This window comes from Alligator mississippiensis, chromosome 2 (genome assembly GCF_030867095.1).
Source record: "Alligator mississippiensis isolate rAllMis1 chromosome 2, rAllMis1, whole genome shotgun sequence".
NCBI lineage: Eukaryota > Metazoa > Chordata > Crocodylia > Alligatoridae > Alligator > Alligator mississippiensis.
The window spans coordinates 59091202-59113240 of record NC_081825.1 but is presented as its reverse complement, the minus strand read 5'-3'; the positions used below and the strand labels follow the sequence as shown (position 1 = coordinate 59113240).

The following is a 22039-nucleotide window of genomic DNA, read 5'->3' as shown; positions in this document are numbered from 1 at the left end:
ATGCAGGGGAGCCCAGGATTGGGCTCCCCCTACATTCGCAATAAGGTGTAATTGGATTTAATGCACAATCCACACAATTGCGTATGGCATGGCAGGTGGTATGATTGTACTGATCATGCATTATATCAAGTTGCGTCTGCTTGAGCTACATGTGCAAGCATAGAAGAGGCCTAACTAAAATCAGACTACAACTATTTTAAACAATTTTTGAAAAAGCCTAAGTAAAATCATCAAGTCTGATCAACATACTCACCATTACCATATGGAAATGCACGAGCAGAGCGACCGTCATAACCAGAGGAATGTCCACTGTTGAACAGTAAATAGGCATTAGGGTCCTGTTTTAAAACTGTCTCGATTCATGAGCATAATACCTAATTTTATTCTTCACAATTTTTACAATTGACTATAACAAACTATGTTAAAAGAGGACATACTTAAATTCTCCTTTTAAAGCATTAATTTAAAAGAGCAATTTAATTACCAATTGCATTCAACACAGAAGTCATATATATATCTATATTATTTTTTTGTAATAGCCATGTTAAAAATCATATTAATATATAACGCTCACAATTTTTAACATTTGTTTCTAAAACACACCAAAACAAATGTTCTCTATTACATATAAACTATTCTGTTCTATCTTTATAATTTCTATTTCAAGAAGTTGCTGATATTTCAAGAAAAAACGTTTTCAAAACTTGCTTGAAGAGATGCTCTATATTACGATATCCACTCTGTTTAGTCTTCATTGTTTTTTCTCCCCAATTCAACACATTGCTTCTATTCCAAGAAAATTCAACAAAATTGGCAAAGCAATCAAACTCCATGCCCAAATGCTTGGCAACAAGCAAATCTATGAATGAAACTTTCCTCATACTCTTCCTGTTAAATAAGTGAATCTCTTTTTTTCTTACACATGTATAAAAAACAGGTGAACTTCAATGGCTCATTCTATAAATATTCTGCTGAATCAATTTCACATTTTCATGATGTACTTCTTTCAATGGCAGCCAATTTAAATAGGTAAAATATAGAAAGGCTGAAAAGGACAATATGCAGAAAAAGCTTAATTCAACTTCCAATCATCTTTGATAAGTTTTACTGCTTCCTAGAGAGCTTGAATTAATTATCTTCACCTTACTCAACATATTTACTTATGTGCTACTTTTTTGCTGAAAGGCAACTTCAGAGTGTAAGAAAACTATTGGATCAGTTTGGTTTTAAACAACTGTATAATGAAAGCCTTATAAAATATCTGAATATTTTAAAATATTTGTAAAGATTATTTTAAAACCTTGCATCTCCATCAATGATAATTTTCTTTTACAGAAATTATACTATACTGAACAGCCTCTATAAAATATTCCCTAAATTAATAAAAAAAATAGTAATTAAAAACCATAACAATCCAAAAGCACAAACTCCTCAGGCCTTCATAAACAGTACTTTGTACTAGCTTTGTTCTCTTTAAAAACAGAGCCATAATAAAAGAACTTCGCTAACATATAAAATGAAACCCCAAATCATCTGTATTAAAACACACTGGAGGAAATCAGAGGATTTCCTCAAAGATTTCACAACACTATCCTGGAAGGTGGGTGGGTAGTTTGCTTTTCTGTGCTATACATCACAAAAGAGGCTTGAGGACCTCCCCTAAATCTGGTCGATTTCAAGGAATCTGCAAAAAGCTAGAGCCAACTGTATGGTAGTCATATGCTTGCACTCCAGCCTTGATCCCTTACACTACCTGCAAAGGACATAATCATTAAGTAGGGGTGCACCGATAGAGATTTTGGGGGCTGATACTGATAGCCAATTTTTAAAGTGGCATATCGGCCGATAACGATCCAATTGCCGATATGTAGCCCTGCAGTTTGAAGAGCTGCGTGCAGCTGGTAAGTCTGTTGTGGTAGAAGGGGAAGGGGGAACAAAGAGGCATGGGGGGGGCAGATCAAAGCCCCTGCGGTGAGGGAAGAGTGGGACTGGGGGTAGGGCAGTAGCTGGGGCAGGCACTGCCCAGTCGGGGCAGGGCACAGGATGGAGCTGCAGCTCATTCAGGGGGCATAGGGAGGGCAGCTCCCACTGCTGGATGCACCATGGGAGGGCACAGGGGAAGGGTGTGTGCCCCCAGATCTGTGTGGGGCAGGGCAGGGCAGACTGCAACTATAGGCTGGGGCCAGGGTGGGATCAGACTTTTCCCGGTGGAGGCTGGGCCAGGCTGCGCTTGGGGTGAGAAGCAGTGGCACTGGGAGGGGGCTGAAGTCACCCCAAAATTTGCTGTGGCCCCTCCCAATCTCCCCTCCCAGTGCTACCACCACCCACCCCGAGTGCAGCCCAAGCCCAACCCCCCTCCCCCCTTCCCCCACCCCCATGCAGCCCCAGCCCCCAGCAGCAGCCCACCCTGCCTGCGCAGATCCAGAGGCACCCCCGATGAGTTATGGCTCTATCCCATGCCCCACCCTGGCTGAACAGTGCCCACCCCACCCTCAACCCTTCTCCCTCACCGCAAGGGCCTTGATTTGCCCCCCACCTTCCCTTCCACAACAGACTTATCAGCTGGACGCGGCTCTTCAAGCTGCAGGGCTGTGTATCAGAAGTCGGATCAGTATAGGCCAATATGCCTCCTTAAAAATTGGCTATCAGCATTAGCCCCCAAAATCTCTATCAGTGCAACACTACACATTAGATCAGGGGTGGGCAATTATTTTGGGTGGAGGGCCACATACTGAGTTTTGGCAAGCCATTGAGGGCCGCATGACAGGCAGCCAGGGGCAGATGCATATTAATTTTCTAAATTTTTTAGGGGCCCCGTGGGCCGGATAGAATGGGCTGGCAGGCCACATGTGGCCCACAGACCGCATTTTGCCCACCCCTGCATTAGATTAATCTTATGCGCAGTAAAGCATCACCGTCTATATGTGTGCAGCAATTACTGCACAGTATATTAGTCTAATGCACCATTTTCTGGTACCTGTAACCAGGACAGCTCCCCCTGCCATTCCGGGGCTTAGGGCCAGCCCCATCTCCCCCAGCTGGGATGGACCTGCCCGCTGAGCCAGGATAGCTTCCTCTGCTCTCCAGAGCTCAGGGCTAAGCCCCCATGTCCCCTGCCAGGACTGGCACATGGAGAAACCTGGAGCTTCCCTTGGCTGTTGCTCTTGTCAGGTTCAATTTGCTCATGACACAGGCTCATGTGTAGATGTGTGCACAGGAGCACTTTAAAGTCTACCATTATTCTCTACTCTCTTAGACGTAAACTTGATGTTCATGGGAGTATAATAGGGTATAAGGGCACAGGCTGGAGGAGACAGGGCAGAAGACTCTATCCACTTAAGAACACACCTCTCAAATTCCAGAGCAGAGCTCAAGAGTTCTAGGTCCCATCCCACATCCTTTCTTACACCAATTACAAAGTATTGCACTCTAGTGGCTAGGCCACCTAGTAGATAATTCTATAAATTGCTAGTAACTGACCCATTAATTCATATAGCAGAGGTACTGTTTATGGATTAAAATGCTCAGTGAAGGCTAATATAGTTTCATGTAATTGAATGCTTACTATTGTTTTCACAAACTCTTGCAATATTCTGTATGCAAAAAATTAATCAAAGCTTGCTATTATTCAACTGTTGTATGCCTGACCCCACCACACTTGTTACAGAAGTTAGGCAGTGAAAGGGGCAAGGGAGAAAAGGAAAAGAAGGGCTGGTTCTGTGGTTTAGTAGCTAAACCTTTCTCTGAAGGAGGGGATGCTAATGTTGTATCTCAACAACATTTCTTATGTAACAGATTTGTCACAGGTAGTTCCTGTGTGCACCTCATCTGCAGAACGGATGAACACCCAACTGCAACTGAAGTCACTAAAAGTTTTAAATATAATATAAAAGTGCTACAAGAATGTTAAGTGCTCTGAAAAAAATCAGGTCCTAGTATCTAGTCAGGTCCTAGTCAGCACCCAAAATTAACAGATGCAATGATTTTGGCCTTAACCACTGACTCTCAGATATAATATGGAGACTACATCTTACTTCATCAAAGGATGGTTGTGAAATATTATGACATCATATTGTGTTGCAACTTAATTAAGGAACTTTCTAGACTTTGATGGCCCGAATTTGACTACCTTTTTGTCATACATATTTTGTTTTAGAAAAAAAGTGGTAAGATTAAGTTGGGTAAGCCTTTGGGCAACCTGAGAATCTTTGAATAATCGTTATATTAACTAATGGAAGAGCTGCTTGATGTACTATATTGGCACCAATATACTTTGATAGGTCTATCAAATGACAGTGAAGTATTTTATACGTAACTATATAAACTGTATTAAAACCTGATACTTAGAGTATAACACCGATGAGGGGAAAAAATAACAACAAGCCTTTTATACATAAACAACATAAAAGCTTTGGATATTGTACAAATGCTTGAAATAACTTTCTTAACCATAAAGTTATAGTTAAGAGAGAGAGATTTTGTTTTATGAGAAAATTTTTAAAAATGGTTACCTTTCTATTGTTGGTATAAGGGAAGGTGGTGGACCTCCAGGAGGGGGTGGAAAGCCTGTAATATTACATTGGAAAACATCACAAATTGGCTGTTAAAACAAATCTTTTCTTTGCAAAGGAAAGGATTGGGGGGAATAGCAAAAAATGAACTATTTTAAGTAACTGACATACAGAATATTCAAGAATATTAAAACTATTCCACATCTATCTTGCCAAAAAACAACTGGGCCTAGAGCTTCATGTACAGCACTGTATTTATAGACTGACCTATTGATATAAACAAGAAACATAGGCAACTTTGTGTTCTACATTCAAGTTCTACATTTCTTAATAACATTTCAGAAAATATCTAAATAAATTTACCTGGTGGTGGCACAGTTATTGGTATACCTAAAGAAAAAAGACGGAAAACTAATCAATTTTTAGTAATAACTAGAGTTCATTATCTGGAAATACAGTAAATGTTATGTCATCACACCATGTACAAACAGAGGCATTAGTACCTCATTTCCATGCCCTCAAAATAGGAAGAGATATTGCTATAGATTCCATCAGAACAACAAAACCAAAATCCAGCACGAATCTTGACAACAAGGTTGATTTTTTTTTTTTTTTCAAACTATGCCTCAAGTGCACTTAATAAATTACAAAAATAAAAAAAAAACAAATAATCCTCCAACAATGCACAAATTTAAGTCTCATGATTTTTGGAGGGAGAAGAGTAGTTGAATCATGGAATTTTACTGCTTAGGGTTGAAAGAACTGACTTCAACTACAGCAGGCAGGAAGTTCTACGAAGTCTCCAACTAATGCCATACTATTCTACATCTATTAATTCTGCATGGTTAAAAAATTTAAATCAACATTTTCCTTTTACAGCCAACCAGTAAGCATGTTTCCTCTAAAGCAGTGGTTCTCAACCTTTTGCACCTTATGTCCCACCAACCATTTTGTCAAAAAACCCTGGTCCCACCATGATTAAAACAAAACTCCACAAATTGCACTGTTCGAGATAGCTGTTGATTTAACTATTTGAAGTGCAAAAAACTGATTCAATTGGGCAATGAGTTGAAGTCCCACCTACACAACCTTTGCGTCCCACTGGTTGAGAAACACTGCTCTAAAGCAGCCACATGCAGAAATTACTTGTTCTGTTTCTGTGCTTTCAAAATGCATTAAAAAAAGAAATTGTGATTTTTGGGAGCAAAGTTTAATTATGTACACTAAAATATCCCATAAAACTAACTTAAGTTACAACCAAATACATTACTCTGGTTGGGCTCCAGTCTAAAGTCCATTGAATTTAATAGAATGATTTCCATTGACTTCAATGGGCTTTGGATTAGGCCCATAGCACCTTATTCTGCAAACCTCACTTACTCATGGGGCAGGGTACAGATGTACCATACTGAATATTTCAGACTGTTTGTGATTCCATCTAGTGCTCTCTGATGAAGTGAGTTCTTGCTCACAAAAGCTTATGCATCTCTAATTCAGTTAGTCTGCAAGGTGCATCTTATATCCTGCCTTCTGCCTGACTACACATAAACATAGCTAACTACCTCTTTCTACTTCTGACAGTATTTCTATAGCTTTAAAAGGGAGGACTTTTTGCAGTACCACAGCTTAAGATATCAAGGTCAAAATTTTCAAACTTAGTGTCTAGAAGTTCATGCCTCTAACTGAGATCACCAAGCTAACCCTCAACATATCTTTCAGCAGGAGTTAGGTACTCACCATATCTGAAAGTCAATTAACTTTCCTTAGGTGCCTAAAAATAAAGGGTCCAACTACAGGTACACACATTCAAAAACTTTAGCCTGCACGTCCTTGCTGAATGTATTAAAGAACTGCTTCAATACAGTCCACGGGCAAGACAGTGTAGTTAATATTTGTTTTAAAACAAAAACCAATGTCTATAATATAACTAAAAACAGAATATAATGTTCTGCTTGAAAGATGATGATTTGTTATTTCAATATGAGTGGATTTACAGAAAGTTCCTTGAATTATAAAAACACAAAGTCTGAAATACTCAACTACAATATGAAAACATCTGCTAATAATTTGTTAGACTGTTACAAGACTCCAGATGTGAATATTCTTAACACAGTAAGGACATTCTCAAAAAACAAAAACTGAAAAAATTAGGGATAATTTAAAATATGCATTTTCCATCAACAGCTATTTCAAAAACTGAATTGAACAATTATCCAAATAATCAATACACCAAACATTTATTTTAAAATAATGTCCCATACTTCTCATGTATGTACAAATGAATCCAAATTGAAGATTTAAAAAGGTACCAGAACAGTCAGAGAATTCAGAAGTTAAAGCAGCTAAAATAGTGTTAACTGGACCCTACTGTGCTTCTAGAAAGGCATTCACTGTAGCAGCATAAGTGATCATCCAAAACAATTTAAGTGAGCCTTCGCAACACAGAGTATACTTAACAATACTACTTTACTAGTTAATTTATATGAAATAAATTATATCAACTCATCAGTTTCAGAGATAAAGACCGTCAAGATCTGCTAATGAAATTGGAAGAGCTTCTACACTGTCTAAATGGACTAGTGTTTTTCCTACACTCACCCTTATTAGGAATCCACAAAATCATATAAAGCTAGACAATATTAGTATAACACAGAGATAGAACATGGAAATGAATTAGAAAATTCAAGTGATAAAAAGGAATGGAAATATTAACTCTGTATGTTACATACAGAGAACATATCTATTTTACTTTTCTTGGTTAAATGTAAGCTTAAATATAGAATGCTTTATGAACCTATACTGTAAAGTCTACAGAAATAGCAACATCTCATAGACAGGACGCTCCAGCAATCTTAACTTCTAGAATTTTCTGACTTATATAATTAATCTCTTTACCTTAACATTTGTAGTTATGTTCAAATTTCCACATCGTTGTCAATTACTGCACTAGAACAGTGCATTCTCTCAAGTTTCAGGAAAGTATCAGGTTTCCCCCCCCCACTATACAATACAGTATTTTAGCTATAAAAACCATCAGGAAACACTTTTTAGGAAAAAAAGTAGTCCCATAGGTTTAAGTTATATAATCAAGAAAATACATAAATTTAAAATGCTGCACTTAAGGTCAAAAAGACTTTCCCTTTAAGACATACACTCTACAGAGACATACTAAAAATCCTAAGGTTTTATTAAATTAACTTTTTATATCTCTAAATAAAGAATACTAAAATTATACATACTGATATTTGAATTGATTGCCAAAGCTGGAAAAGTTAATAAAAATTAATTTAGATCTTTTCAGTATTTATGATATTAAACATCACCTTTCAGATTGTTAACTTAAAGAAAGGAAGTGTCATTGGTTAAAGACTACTTCACTTAAAATATTTAACTGAACAGACATGGCAGTAGATAGAAATTCATCCCTATTTCATGGTAGCAGGAAATTGGTAAAAAGATCTTCTCCACAATGGACCAAGTGTTAAAAATACATAATATAATAAATCAGGAAGGTCATTCTCCAGTTGTTCACTTCTGATGAATCCAATATATGAAAAATACTCTTAGGACAAAATCTTCAGCCGAGGATTTCTTTTGAGAGAGGACAGCTTTGAAGCACTGACTTGTTCTTTTGGAATATATAGGCTGGACATATCCATATACGTGACCTAATGTTGGGTACATGTCACAATACAGTTCTGAACAGAGACACCCAAACCAGCTCTCATACCAGAAGCAACATGGTAACACAGCATTTCAACCCTGGTTAAATCACCCTGCTAAAAACACTCTGTAGCATAGGAATACCTGTACTCACAATATTCTGTTCAAGAACGCTGCCTTTAATTCACCCACTCAGCTCAAACCTGTCAAGTACCACAATCCACACATACCTTTCCCTCAAAAACTAGCCTTCCAAAATTGGGGTGCATGTCTTAAGTGACAAAGCTAAGTTTTTGGCAGGAATAGAAACATGGAGATGTCATGTCATAAGGTGGTTGATGCTTCTTTCCCTCTGTTCCCTCCAGCAGCTGCATGGAGGAAGGGGCAGAGTCAAGGAGGCAGACTGGGAGAGAGGTGCTACAGGGGTGCAGCAGCACCTCACTTTAATTCCTGCTCTACCCAACGTTTAAAACCAACTGCCCAGCAGCCTCAGTGGCAATTCTATTTAGGTATCACTAAGTACTGAATTAATGGATCATTATAATCTACCTGATTACTGCTAATTTACTCCAATAAGTGTTAAACATTACTCTCTCCAATAATCCTCATTCCATTAATTGAGCTATCCTTTCTTTGGCAATTTTGTTGTCTGTTAGCTAATCCTGGTCTTTATTCTCCTGTTTTATATCCCTGTAGATAGCTTTTTGCTCTTTTCAAACTTTTAGATCTGCCTATGGAGCCCAGTCTTCACCAGCAGCTATAATTTCAGCTGAGCATCCAAGAGTTGCTGACAATTCAGCTACAATAGGATAAACATGTACCTTTTGCCTGAGCAGGAAAGGGAAGGTGAGTGAGCTGAACATTAGTTTCTGTCCCCGCTCTGTGAGGCCATAAATCTGGAAAAAATCCTTTTTTCTTCATTCTGTCTTTCCAAAAAACAAGGCGTCCGTCTTTGGGGACATGTGGTATATGAGAAAATACAGTATTCAATGTGCTTTGTCACTAGAGAACAGTGCCATAATGTGATCTTTTTAATATTCAGAAATACTGTAAAATTATGTGGTCTGCTTGAATGATAATGAAAGAATTCAAAAATATTTTTAAAACTATAAGTACATAAAAGCACAACTTTTTACATACAATATTAAAATGAAAAAGGAAGTAAACTTAAAAATCTTTATCATATAGTACCCATAATTTTTTCCCTATTAGATTTAAATTAGCCCAGCACTTAAAGAAACACCTTTTGCCACAGCCAATTAGATAACTTTTCTTAGAGTATATCACAGCTTTCCAGGTTCAGTCTTTTGAACAATGCCAGTACTACTTCCTCAAAAGACATTTGCATCACAAGAGCGTAAGTGAATAAAGTACAAGAGACAGAACTTCAAAGCAAGATCCTTTTTCAAAGAGCTTCTGGAGGATGTTTTATATTTGGAATACTTAAATTTTCTGGCAAGTAGTCCCAGTTTAATATTAGGTAACAACAGTGGGGTTTTATTCCACTGAACCTAGGAGGGATGGCAAATTCTATTTTAGTAACAGCTTTGAAGATAAAGAGCTGGCAGCAGCACAATTAAAACACAGGCTTGAAGGAACCAAAGCCACAGCTCTTAATGGTTATTTTCAAATTTACTCGAAGCAGGAGAGGATGTAGAAGGAGACTTTCTGAGCAAGTGCATGTCATAAACCTGTCTGTAAAACATAAGACACTAAAGCCAAACCTGCCTGATAGATCTGTAACATGTGTTTATTTCATTTAATGTTTAATCTTGATGAAGGTGAAGGGTTTTATAAAAAACATTACAGTATACCTATATGAATCATCTCTCTTAGTAGGTAAAAAGGGAGGTCAGCCTCAATTTTATTTTATGCAACACTTATTCGTTTTTCTCTTCCCCATCACAATAATGAAAATGATAATTACTTTCAAACTTGTTCCAAAAGACTGTATATGCATTATTTTAATGTGCTGGCACCCAACTAAACTAGCCCTATGGGCTGAATGAATGGCACATGGTTGGGTTGTGAGGTTGGACCTAGACTGAGGATCACAATCTCGCCCACAGGGCTCAAATTTGGTGGCAGCAGTGTTAACTGCTGCTGCTCCTGGAACCATGGCAGCCACTGTTCACCCTTCCACCAAATTTCCATCCCTGAAAGCTTGAAAGATGATTGAGTTCCGCACTCCAAATACAGAAGGCAGAGGCTCCCCATGGGTCCATAAATTTAGCAGCAGAACAAGAGGTGGCAGTGTTTAATTGTAGTGGCTCCAAAAATTGCAGCAATTAATGCTGCTACCACTTGCCACACCACCAAATTTCCAGACTTATGGGAACATCCCATGAGCCGGATGCCAAAGCTCCATGGGTCACATCTTGGGTCACCCTGTTTTAATGCAAAGGTCATTTTGAAATTGAAGTGTGGTTAGTACTGTCTTTAACCACAAAAAACAAACAAACTGATAAATGCCCAAGGACAGTACTGGAGACTATATGGGCATATCTATACCACAGTTTTATGTAGTCCTCTCTCTCCTTCCTAAACACCACCCCCCCACCCAGGGCAAGTGACAGATTTCACGTTTAGTGTTCTACATTCTCAGGTTTCATGGTTTTTTGATGCAGGCCAGAGTAGGAGCTAATGGGCATTTATACACATATATTTTCATGCCAGGACACGCCGGAGATTTGCACGTGAGCTGATGTGCATTGCACTACATCGCGTATAGTTGTATAAGTGGTGAAATGTGCGTCACTGAGCAAAAAATGGTGGCGGCGTGCTTTTGAACTAAAACACCTTTGATGCGTCTTGGGTCAAAACTGTGTCGCCACCGTTTCCTCAGCACTGACACGCATTTCGCCGCTTATACAACTGGATGCGCTGCAGCGCAAACGTGTACAAATGCTGAATAGTTTTAAAATGCTCAATAGTACCTGAAAGGAATCTGACTTTGTCTTCCATGAAAAGGTCCCAAACTACTGAGAAACTAACAAAAGCCAGAACACAGAATGAGAACTGGAAGAGAGACTTCTAGAAAAGCACCAAACAGAAGAGGAAGCAAAGGGACAGGTGAGCAAGTCCTCTGAAATGTCAGGGAAAGGAATAGAAGGAAAAATTATTCAGCAGTGGACAAAAAGCAAGAAAGTTAAGAAAGAAAAGAAAGGAGCATTTCCTAGTTCTACTTTACTTTAAATCAGTCTCTTTCCTGAAGAACAATTTCTTTCCCCCTGCTGCAGTGACTTCCTACTCAGCTGTCTGTCTGCTCAAGAGCTTCCTCACCTAGCCCTGCAACTCTTTTGGCATCCACCTCTCCAAACTCTTTTCAGTCTAACTCCTCTTTAAAATATACCTCTCAGTAAGGGTAATAAGGGCCTAATATTCACAAAGGCTCCAGGTTTAAAGAGAGACTTTCAGAGATGGAAGGCCCAACATTCAAAATGTTTCTATTTTAAATATTGCTTTCATCTCTATAAATGTGTAAGAAAACTTCCACCCTACCACTCCCACTTCAGCTATGAACAAAGAATAACTGTTCTGAATAAAATTTTAGCATTTCAAATAAGACTTTTAAAAGATGTTTAATTCGTTTAAAAAATAAGTATTTGAAATATTACTTCCTTGTTTCAATTATGAAAATATTTACCTGGTGGAGGAATCAGAGGTGGAGCAGTACTGACAGTTGGAGGGGGTGGGAGGAATGGGGGGGGTGGAAGGTGAGTAGGTGGAGCTCCTGGAGGGAAAAATGGAGGTGGCTTGGTAAAATTGTCTACTTCAGCATTAGATCGTTCTGAAAGAACCTGTAAAATATCAAACTACAGTTACAATTGCTACATAAAGAAGTTTTGGAACATAGGTTTTTCTCTCTTTCCAGTTATCACGAGGGAAGAGAATATACATACGCACAAGATGCTGTCTTATATATGTATGTAAAGAACATTTTAAAATAAATTTTCTATGAACAAAACTTACTTTTAAAAGAAAAATATATTTAATTCCTTTAACAACATTGTATATGAAATTGGAGTTAGCGTTGAGAAAACTCATCAATAACATAAGAGTGAAAACTGCACTGTAACTACTACATTAAAAGTAAATCCTAAGATGACAAAACAGGGAAATACAGTCAATGCATCTAGAAAGCTTTAACACTGCCCTGTAGTGATACAATGAAGGAAACAGAATATTAAAACTCTAATTAAAATTGATTTTTGAAGTTAGTCTGGAACAATCAGCACCAAAATGCCTCATTGCACATAGTGTGAGCTAGTCAAACAATGAAAGAATGTTATTCAAGTGCCTTTATTTATTGAAAGCCACATATTCCTTCAAGTCAGTTAATTTTTAGGATTCTTAAGTTACCTAATAGAATGTGAGAACTCTCTTAATATCAGTATTACTTTTTGGGGAGGAGTAAAGAGTATAATTTTCAATATAACACTGCCATATAACTGACAACTATTACATTTAATTATGTTTATATTCCATGCAGACTTAAACAAGTCAGTGTGGCTTCTGGCAGCATAAATCACGACCAAGTTGGACTGCTGTTTCTTTTTACTAAGTAGTCCCTATTTATGTTGAAGTGAGATGAAATATTTCAATGCAGTTTGGATTTCACTGCAAAGAAATTTTACTGGACTTAAATGCAACATGCTAATTTAAATATTTGTCTTTTCCCTTGGTTATTCCTTTTTAAATCATTTATTCAATACAGTATAAACTTTTTAAATCAGAAGTTGGAATGAAAGAAGGAAAAGCCTTTTCTTGGTCAGTGAGAGGATGCATAAATCCACAGTATGGAACCTGTATGTTGCTGTTTTCATTTGCACGTCGTCTTCCTTCTACTCTGCTGATAGTGATAGTCTGTCCAATCACATCTATGGTACCAGACAACCTCCTGTAACACAGTACAAAACAGAATAACCAAATAATACTCAAGAATTTCTCGCAGATCTTAGAATAAGGAAAACAACAAAGGCAAATAGTAGTTGCATCCATAAACTCTTTTATTATATACAATTTACAAGGAATTTGAAATTTCAAATAAAGCTAGATACTAAAGATACACTTCATTTATTGAATTTCACCACCTCAGCTTTCTTGTTTCTTTAGTATTAAGGGAAGTGGAAGCATAGCCTTCTCTAAAGCATAACTATTTCCATCCTCTCCTTCCATCCCTAAAGAGGTATGGAGTATAAGTTTCTGTCCTTAATTAAAAAAATCAGGGATATGGCAGTTAAGTGCACCAGTAAAACATTATGAAACAAAGTGCATCTTAACAGAACTTCTGCAAAAGCTAACAAAAATACATGTGTGATATGCAACTAACAAAATACAGGATATTTAGTGTTGGGGCTGCAGAAATGGAACCTGTAATGATCTAGAGAAGATGGAAAGAAGGACAAGGCAAGGTAAATAACAAAGCACTCATAAAAAGTGTTAGCCAACTCTACTGTACATACTGTAGATATTGCAGCACATATCACATGAAATCACCCATTGTTTTGGGTCTCATGCATCATCTAGACTCACTGTCAAATACAACAAAGTACTAGAAGCCAGGATACCTGGGTTATGCTCTTGAGTTGTTAGTTTAGCCTCAGACTGAGAAACCATTTAATTCAAGCCATGCTTTTCTGCCTTAGCTTATCAAAATGTGGAAATGGGTTTGAGAAGCTGCCTCTCTTCCCAAACTGTTCTAAATTAAGATACCATTCTAAATCAATCCAAACACTGAGTAACGTCAAACACTCAGCCACTTTGTGGATTTAATTCTATTAAAAGTAAATTAACAGGAAGATACAGTTCTGCCTACACATCTCTCTTGTTTATATATTTTCTATTACTTCCCTTGTATCCCAGTAGATAATCCACTTGTACCACTAAGTCAGCAGAGCATGCGTTGGCTTTGCTGGAAGGGAGCTAGAGAGGGGTGTATCGGATAAATACTAACAACCAGTTACAGAATAATACCATTCACTTTTAAAAGGCTTCAACATCCTTAAGCAAAAGGCAGTATATATTGAAAAAGTTAACTGTTGTATACCAATAACGCTGCTAAATGAAATGGAATTTCATGAGAGAGTTACTAGACCCCCATCTTAAGTGTGTAAAAGTAGGCTGCCAAACATGCATGAAATCATACTGATTTCAACAGGCTCACCACATAGCAAAGCACACCCATTTTGCCAAATGCAGGATCAGACCTTTGACTAATAACTACTTTTATGTATTAGCAATATTTTCCTTCTAATAAAAACGTATGCTTTTTTTTTTTGTTGTGAAGAAGGGTGTTGTTTCCATTTCTCATTTAAATATAATCAGTAACGTCTTTGTATGTAAAATCAGGGAAACATTAAGAAGTCTTCCCCATAGCAGATTACCTATATGTTATTTCACCACTAACCTGTCTTGTTTACCCACAGTAGAATAAAAGAATATGGTCAACCTGCAATTTGCCAGACTGTTTCAAACAACTACATACTTTGCAATTTTTTGGTTTACAATCAATTTTTACTTCTCTATTCTGAGACAAAATAAAGAAAAACTAACCTGTCTATAATGTGTAGATTATATAGAAGAAACTGTGCAAATGGCTATATACAAGGTGACTCTAAAATGCATGCTCTAAATTTAGACACAGTAACTTTTCTTGGAAAACCAATTTTAGTTTCAGTTCTCTCTGAAATACTGTCTCCTTTAATAGAAGCACCTCAAGAGTTATGGACAAGCTACAAACAGACTTTTAAAAAAAGTTCTCACTTTTCACAACTTAATTATTTTTAAAGTTTGCCTTATTTACTTCAAATTTTGAAAGACTGGTGACATGCAAAAACAACAATGATTTCTCTTGAAGAATAGAATGCTTCCTACAACACTAAGCAGATGACAATGTCAAAACAATTATACTCAAAGCATTTAAATTCAAAGAAAGAAAATGTGAAGCATCATATTAAAAAGCTATGATCCTATGATTTATATTATAATATTGCTTTAATTCCATTTTTGGCAAGGTCCCTTCCACCAACAGTTTGAACCTGGGTTTTAAAGGTCATCTGTCATGTATTGACTAAATCTCACATGAAAAAGGATTATTACAGAGCATAAACCCTTAACTAGTTTTGGGTACACATAGCTTGAGATATTAATGTAAGTATTTCTATGCTTGGTTCCACAATACTCAGGTTTGGGAGTAGCACTCTTTCAATCAAATGTGGTATCAACTTCAGCCTTCTTAAGTAGTATTGCTTCCAGAATTAAAATAGAAGTAAGAGAATGGGATGGGAAGGGATATATTTTGGGGCGATATCTCTTATTGAACTAGCTGCATAGCTGGGAGAGATCTTAGACAAGCTTGTGGGCCAAAGGTACTGTTATGGAGACCTGACAATGGGTACCCTTTGCTCAGAAGCTTGTCTGAGATCTCTGCTGGTCCAATAAAAAATAAATCACCCAAAAAAATCTTGCCTCCCATTTTCTGGACCAACACAGCTATAACATCACTCCAACACTATCATAACATGGGATGGGATGACAGTTTCAGTATCTCTGAAGGACTAGGAAAGGTCAGTTTCTCAGTCTATTCATTTTGGCCTGCCTTCTGATAGCGACGGGTCACCAAGAACACACTGGCTTCCAATATCGTTTCAGGTGCAATTCAAGGTGCTGATTTTTATCTATAAGCCCTGAAATGGTCTGGACCCTACATACCTAAGGGACTATCTTCTCCCTTAGACTCTACTGGGATTCCCAATGTCAGCTGAGTGCAATTTCCTGCAAGTAGAGGTGCACCGATATAATCGGCTGCCTATCGGATCAGCACCAATAAAAGGAAAATGACATTATTGGCTACCGGCTTTTTTTTGGCAGTTGTAGCTGATGGGGTTTTTTTTTGATAATTATACCGTCAGGGCAGGGCCCCGAATGCCTGGGTTCCCTCCTGCGAGCCAGGGTGACCCTGGACACACCTCTACCTCCTCACTGGCAGGCCGGGCTGGAGCAGAGTGGAGCAAGTGCCACGGTGTCCCAAATGCTGGCACGGTACAGACTGCAGGCTGGCACTGGTAAAAGGTGCCAAATGCCACAAAGATATGACTGGGGCAGGGAGAGGTGGGCCTAGCTGCCTGACCCAGCCCAACATGACTCAACCTGCAGTACCCAGGGGTCCGTCCCCCAGCTCCTCAGCCCAGCCAGGTCTTGTTCTTCCCAGGGCTAAGTCCCTTCAGTTTTCCTCACATGTGCTTGCCATGCCCCTGGCAGTGGCAGCACCAGGAGAGGAAGGGGCCCTTTCCCTGCTGGAGTCCAGCTCCCAGGACCTGGGGCCCAGCTGCAGAGGAGTGGCCTGGTTACTCCAGCCCTAGAATAGTCCTGTGGGCCTGCCCTGGGCAGAGGGAGGAGAGCCTGGCCCAGAGACAACCCAGCCCTGGGCAGCCAGGAAGGCTCCCACCTTTGTCCCCAGCCCTGCTGGACAGGCTCAGGAAGCTGCCCCCAGGCTGGGGCTCAAGGGCATCATGTAGAAGAGCAGGGGCTGAAGGGCTCTGTACAGCCAGCTGCAGGCACTGCTAAGCTAGCCCCACCAGCTGCAACTGGCACGGGAACTTTTACATGTGCTCTGGAAGCTGGGGGGCAGCGCTTTAATTAGAGCTGCTCTAATTCAGCAACTCTGCATTTTGGTACAAAATTCCAAAACTAAAAACTAGAGAATGCAGTTTTAAGAGAAATGCACAATCTTCTAACAAAACATTTAAATGATGGCAGTAAAGGAACAGACTATAAGATATCAAATCAAGGAAAATGAAATATAATACCAAATGACTTAAGTCAATACTCTATTACTGATTAAATATCCAGCTATTAGTAACTAAATATTTTAAAGACTGAAAAATTTAGAACAACAGCAGAACTTAAAGGCAATTTTAAACTGGAAATTTTGCTGTTTAGATTCTGCTGCTTTTTCTGCTATGGCCCTGTATTTACTGGTCAGTAAACATGAGACTAACAGAGCCCTATCAAACCTATTAAGGACAGGACTTCTGGTCCCAAAATGGTGACCAGGGGGCAAGGCACCTGTCAAGAGCCCTATCAAACCTATTAAGAACTGGTAGACACAGATTCACAGATACAAATGCCAAATCATTCAGTTAGACTGCCTGTATAAGCACAAGCCATAGGTGTTCCCTGAATTATTTGCTCTTCAGTCTACAAAGAAAAATAAAGTAACTCAGCCTGACAGTTCACAACTATATGTACCAAAATACTCCATATTACTAACAAAATTAAATTTTCTGAATTTGGAAAACTTTTTTTTTTTGTGGCTGTTTCTGGCATTTGTAGTTTGGTACAAACATAGAGGTGTATAGCCAATCACATCTTGACTCCTTATTCTAGGTCAGGAGTATCCCAGGGGAATGCAGAACTATTCCATCCAGCCCACTGGTAATCTGGCAACCTATCAGAAGTGATTACCAGTAGCAGTCTGGCAACCTACCAGAATAGCATATCATAGAATTATGGGTTCCTAGACCCCAATGGACACGGTCTTTGGTGACAAAGATCCAGGCCTGTGTAGCCTGAAGATGAACCCGCGCCACTGCCTCCCCATGAACTGACTGCAACTGCTGGCTGCATGGTTCCACTCTGGGGCTCAGGGTGAGTTTTGATACCCCTGCTCCAGGTCCTACAGAGTTGAGTAGGCACAACTATGGCCTACTTCTTTCTCTGGATTCTGTTAAGGACTCCATAGAAGTGAGAAAGGAAGACAAGTCATACAAAAAATACATCTCAAAGAATCACAGTTACTGTTTTTACCCAGTCTTTTTAGTTGGAGTGGTAGTATATGATATATATTGGTCATCAGGAAGAAACGTACAGCTAGAAGGGATCTCATCTACATCAGAATTTCTCCCCATTACGTAATGAACCTATGCTTTTTTTTCCTTCTTTTCTTATAACCTAATGAAGTAGTTGTCAATCTTTTTAGACTAAAGCACTGCCTCTGTAACATTTATGAATTAAGCAGCACATGTAGAAATGAATTATTACAATGCTTACCTCTTCATGCAAGGGCAGGATGGTTTGGGGGTGTGAAGAGGGGGTGGAGAGCAAACACCATACACCTCACAGCACCCTTAGCAGGATGTCACCCTGCTGAGACTCACCAATGTAATATAATAGTGTATTGCATTACGTTATTGCACTGCATTTGGCATTGCATTATTGCTTTTTATTTCTATTGCTGATCCAAGCTCATTTTATCCATACATGTTTTAGGTCTTTCACAGTTTCAGCACTACAAAGCAGTCCTGTAGGTAAGATAACTACGGTGCCAAAGTCACCATCCCAATTTGGAAACAAAGGATAAATATGTCAAGAAGTTCAAAGTCTACCATGGGACACCCCTATGCCCTTCTTGGCAGAAGAAACAAATGGAAATAAAAACAGCTTTCCTTGAATTCTAAAATAACTACCTCTACCTGACCTAAGTTGTACAAGGGATAAGAGGCTAACGTAGTCACAATGAGATTACTTGGTACTGAGAACAACTTTGATAGCAAGATAAAATACCAAAAAACCCAACTTGGTAATGGAAAGGTGCAATTTCTTTGACGAAGAATAAGCCTAGCAGTGCACAGAAGCAGCGTTGCTCACAGGAGCACCAGCAGAGAAGCCACTATTCAAGCTCAACAGTCATTTTATCTGAGACTGTAATGAGACTTTCATCAAGCACTCCAGTAGAACTGGACAATTTAGCAAGTGTCAGGGATGTGCCCCTCACCAAGGACAGTAGTTACAAGAGAGGGAGGCTTAAATCCTAGAGACTGAGTCAACTAACTCAACTATGGCATCTTGCACGCCAATATTAAGGGTATGTCTTAGAGAATTTTTTTTGGTCAAAAAACACTATACAAGGAAAAGAAAAAGTATATGACTACAATCTAATTTAAGACAGAATAAGCAGACACTACACCAGGCCTCTTCCTGCCTTGAGCACTGAGGAAAGTACTGAAAGGCAGCTGGGCCTGTTTTGTTCATATGGCACTTGAATGCAAAGACAGCTCCACTGACACTGTAGACGAGGCTGGGCAAAATACGGCCCACCAGGCAATTTTATTCAGCCAGTGGTCAGGCACCCACCAATTAACTACATCTGACCCAGCCCATGGCTGCCCCGTTGTACTCCACCTGGGGTGAAGCCCTTACTACTCCTGCTGGGGAAGCGTGCTTTGCTCCCAACCTTGTGTGTGGGAGGGCCCCAGCTACAGCTGCAGCCCTGGCCAATGCACAGCTTCCAGGTGGGTTCGCTGCTGCCACTGCCCAGGGAACTGCTTGGCTCCCCTCGCCTCCAGTGGCTCCTCTTCGTGTCCCTACTGCAGTACTCCAAGAAGCAGGGAGGGAGGTGGCAGCAGGCGTGGAGGAAGCTGCAGCTGGGTAGAAGTGCAGAGCAGAGGCCGGTGGGAGTGTTGCAGCCTGGAGCGCAGGGCCCACACCCAGTGGAAGCATGGAGCCTGGGTCAGACCAGTTTCATTGTGCAGGGCTCCCTGAGGCTCATGTGCAGCTCCTGGAATGATGGAGCTGGCGGCCTTCCCTGCCACCATGTGCAGAAACTGGGACTCTGCTAGAAGTGGCAGGGAGCTCCATGCAATGGAGAAAGGCTGGCTCAGCCCTGCCGCTTGCTTCCCAGCAAAGAATCAGGAGCTGCACATGACACTAGGGAGTGAGGCCAGGCTGCCAGCTTCATCGTGCTGAGCTTTCCCCCTTTCCCCCTGCAGAGCATGGCTTTAGCTGAGTCCCAAGAGCCACATGCGAGGCATGGGGAGTCCTGCACAATAAAGCTGGTGGCCTAGCCCCACTTTCTGGCACCACTTGCGGCTCCCAGAACAGCTTCCCCACACCCTCCCCACAAACTCCACCCCCTACCCCCACACACAGCCACACCTCCCCAAGAGCCACACTTCACCTCCCCACGAACCCCATACCAATCCAAACATATCTCACACCCCCACCCATCCACACACCCCCACCACACCCTACACACAGTATACAAGAATAAGCCTTTATTTTGAGCTATTATGCAAATCACCTGTATATACATACTACATAAATGCATGTAAATGAGGACAAAAATAGTTTTTTTAAATAAAACTGAAATATGTTAGAGCAGATGTTTGATTTTTAGTATATTTCATAGATTTCACAGACGTTAGGGCTGGAAGGTACCTCAAAAGATCAAGTCCAGCCCCCTGCACCAGGGGCAGGAACTCAGCTAGGGTGTCAAAGGATCCCAGCAAGATAAACATCCAAATGTTTCTTAAAAGAGTTCAGAGTAGGTGCCTGCACCACCTCTGGAGGCAGTCTATTCCAGGCTTTGGGGGCTTGGAGAGTAAAGAAGTTTTTCCTTATGCCCAGCCTAAAATGGTCTCGGAGGAGGTTGTGACCGTTGGTCCTTTGTCGTCCCTGGGGGAGCTATGTTGAACAGACATTCCCCCAGATCCTGATGCAAGCCTCTTATGTACTTATAGGCTGCCACTAGGTCACCCCTGAGCCTGCGCTTTTCCAGGCTGAAGAGTCCCATGGCTCTCAGACTCTCTTCATAAGGCCTATTCTCTTTCCCTCTGATCGTGTGGCGTGGCTCTCCTCTGGATTCTCTCAAGCTTCTCCACATCCTTCTTGAATTGTGGACCCCAGAATTGGATGCAGTACCCCAGCTGTGGCCTCACCAAGGCTGAGTGCTGACATCCTGAGATTTACTTGAGAAGCATCTATGGATGCAAGCCAAATTTGTTTTCTTTTTGTTCCAAGACGGCACCCGCCCCAACTTCCAGAAAGAGCACTTTGAGGGGCAAAGGGAGGGCCTTCTGGTGACAAAAATCAGGAGTTAGGGATAGGACTTCTGGTCCCAAAATGGTGACCAGGGGGCAGGGCACCTGTCAAGGGACAGCGCTACCATTGTGGCACTTCACAGCTCATCAAAACTCAGTAAGTAGCCCTCCAGCTGACATAATTGCCCACCCCTGCTGTAGACCAATGTCATGGATGTGGGATGCATGCACATGAGTGGAATTGTTGTATAACCTGAATGATCCAGCAACAGTGAATGGTTCCACTCTAGCCAAACAACAGCTATTCATACATCTTTTTATTCACACCATCACTATTCTCCAAGGAATTGAATTCAAAGGACCACATTTTTCATATGGTGAACAGAATTTGTTTAGTTTTCAATCAACAAAAGGAAGGAAAAATGTGATGCAGCTCCGTTTGGAAATTCTTAACAGGTATAACCTACTCCTATCTTTACCAGAAATGAAAATATAACCAATAAAATATACTAACAGAAACTCAACTTTTCCAAAGATATAGGTACAAAATATGTCAGGGACCAATTATTAAGCTACTCACTACTAATTGAGATACAAATGCACACTTTAGAAGCCACTGCCTAATAAAATAATACTTTGTTTCTTCTTGTGCTGTCACCACAGGCATGTTTTTTAGGCTGCATCTAACTCTCTTTTCACAAGTGTCAGGAATTTATTTTGAGACCAGCAGATTTGAGACTGTCAAATGCATTTATTTGTTTAACTATACACAGCAATTAAAAAAAGAAATATGGGTTGTTTGTTCTGCACATATTGAAAAGATATTAATTCAAAATATTTTAAGATCTCTGAAATTTCACCCCTTGTTATGCTAATTCACAGAATTAGAGATATTTTTCCTACTCATTTCTATGTTCATTGACATTTATTGAACATTTCTTGGAATACTGTAAAACAGAGAATGCTGACAAATGACTTTCAAAATGGCAAAATATCTTTGTCCTAATGGAGAGTTCCACTGTGACATATAACAGCTCATTTTCT

At 39.9% G+C, this 22039-nt stretch overlaps 1 protein-coding gene across 10 annotated transcripts in view; it reads right to left on the bottom strand.

Moving 5' to 3' along the window:
- FIP1L1 (factor interacting with PAPOLA and CPSF1) overlaps positions 1-22039 on the bottom strand; it is a 75086-nt gene that overhangs the window by 20135 nt on the left and 32912 nt on the right. For 5 of the 10 annotated variants that reach the window (XM_059721746.1, XM_059721745.1, XM_059721744.1 and 2 more), the window contains 5 exons: positions 12981-13074; positions 11821-11974; positions 4875-4901; positions 4512-4566; positions 254-309 (listed from right to left, as the gene is read on the bottom strand). In XM_059721746.1, the coding sequence (XP_059577729.1) occupies positions 254-309; positions 4512-4566; positions 4875-4901; positions 11821-11974; positions 12981-13074 (386 nt within the window). Of the gene's footprint in view, positions 1-253; positions 310-4511; positions 4567-4874; positions 4902-7750; positions 7775-8995; positions 9125-11820; positions 11975-12980; positions 13075-22039 lie in introns of all 10 variants that reach the window. The other 5 variants (XM_059721738.1, XM_059721740.1, XM_019477769.2 and 2 more) reach the window with 3 other exon arrangements.